The 1017-nt window shown below is 59.2% G+C and overlaps 1 protein-coding gene across 1 annotated transcript in view; it reads left to right on the forward strand.

Annotated features, from left to right (window-relative positions):
• Window positions 1-332, forward strand: part of ERICH6 (glutamate-rich 6) — a gene marked incomplete at its 5' end in the record, with an annotated part of 24868 nt that extends 24536 nt beyond the window's left edge. The window contains one exon of the mRNA XM_008590010.1: window positions 60-332. Within this exon, the coding sequence (XP_008588232.1) occupies window positions 60-329 (270 nt within the window). The remainder of the gene's footprint in view (window positions 1-59) is intronic.
• Window positions 333-1017: the final 685 nt, after the last annotated feature.

Genomic DNA, 1017 nt, shown 5'->3' on the forward strand with positions numbered 1-1017 from the left:
CCCCGCTTCCACAGTCCCCCGTCCCGCCTCTGAGCTTCTCTTCTCTCTCTTTGCTGAAGCTGCCACACCCCGAGGAGATCCCGACCCTCCGACACCTGAGCGGGGAAGACCTGCTGCTGCTGGCCACCGTGGTCAAGATTCGGCGCCTGTTTCATAAACTTGAAATCTGTGTGAATTTCCCCTCGAGCCAGGTGTGGGAAAAATTAAAGCAACCTTCCTACCTTTCTTCGCTTTCTCTAAAATTAATTGCCCTCTGCCACAATTCCGGTATAAAGAGCGATATAATAACGACAATAGTAAGAGAGATAATAAATGAAAAGTTTAACTAAGAATGATCGTGCTTTCTTTTCTGTTGTTTTTCTCGGTGAGGGGAGGAGACTGGGAGGTTCCCCCAGAAGTGTACAAAATGACGAGGAGGTGCCCTGAAATGTGCCATCTGGTGAACTCAGAACGCACCCTAGCTCAGTCCGGGCTTCTACACGTGTTCGGGTGGCTGGCGGGGGCGGGGACCCGCGCCCGTGACCCGGCGTTCCCCGGCCGGCTCTGCCCGCTGAGCCCCGTCCAGCCTGGCGTCCGTTCTCGGGCACAAAATTCGACAGCTCCTTTGCCCGATCCCCGAAAATGAGCAGATCGGCAGAGGCGCCGGGGGGTCAGCGTCCCCGCAGAGCCGAAAGCGGGAGCGTCCGAGGCTCACGACACCACTGGGGCTGCGGAGTCCGCCCCGGAGCAGGGCGGGAGACGCAGGGAGACGAAGACCACGGTGGCCTCTCCTTCTGTCCCGCCGCGCAGGCCACAGGCAGGTGCCTGTCGCTGGGAAATGGCAATGAGAGCAGGCGGAAAAGTCCACAGAAAATCACGTATTTCCCATGAAGGGGGGAGGCGCGCCGGGTTTGAATCTGCAGTGAGAACCCGCACGGCCCCCGCTCTACAACAGAGGTGCAGGTGGAGGACCCTAAACCAGGGGCACACGAGGGGCCCCTGAACCCCGACGCTCCCGATCTTCCGGGGCTTCTCAGT

The sequence above is a fragment of the Galeopterus variegatus genome, unplaced genomic scaffold (assembly GCF_000696425.1).
Source record: "Galeopterus variegatus unplaced genomic scaffold, G_variegatus-3.0.2 Scaffold5803, whole genome shotgun sequence".
Taxonomy (NCBI): domain Eukaryota; kingdom Metazoa; phylum Chordata; class Mammalia; order Dermoptera; family Cynocephalidae; genus Galeopterus; species Galeopterus variegatus.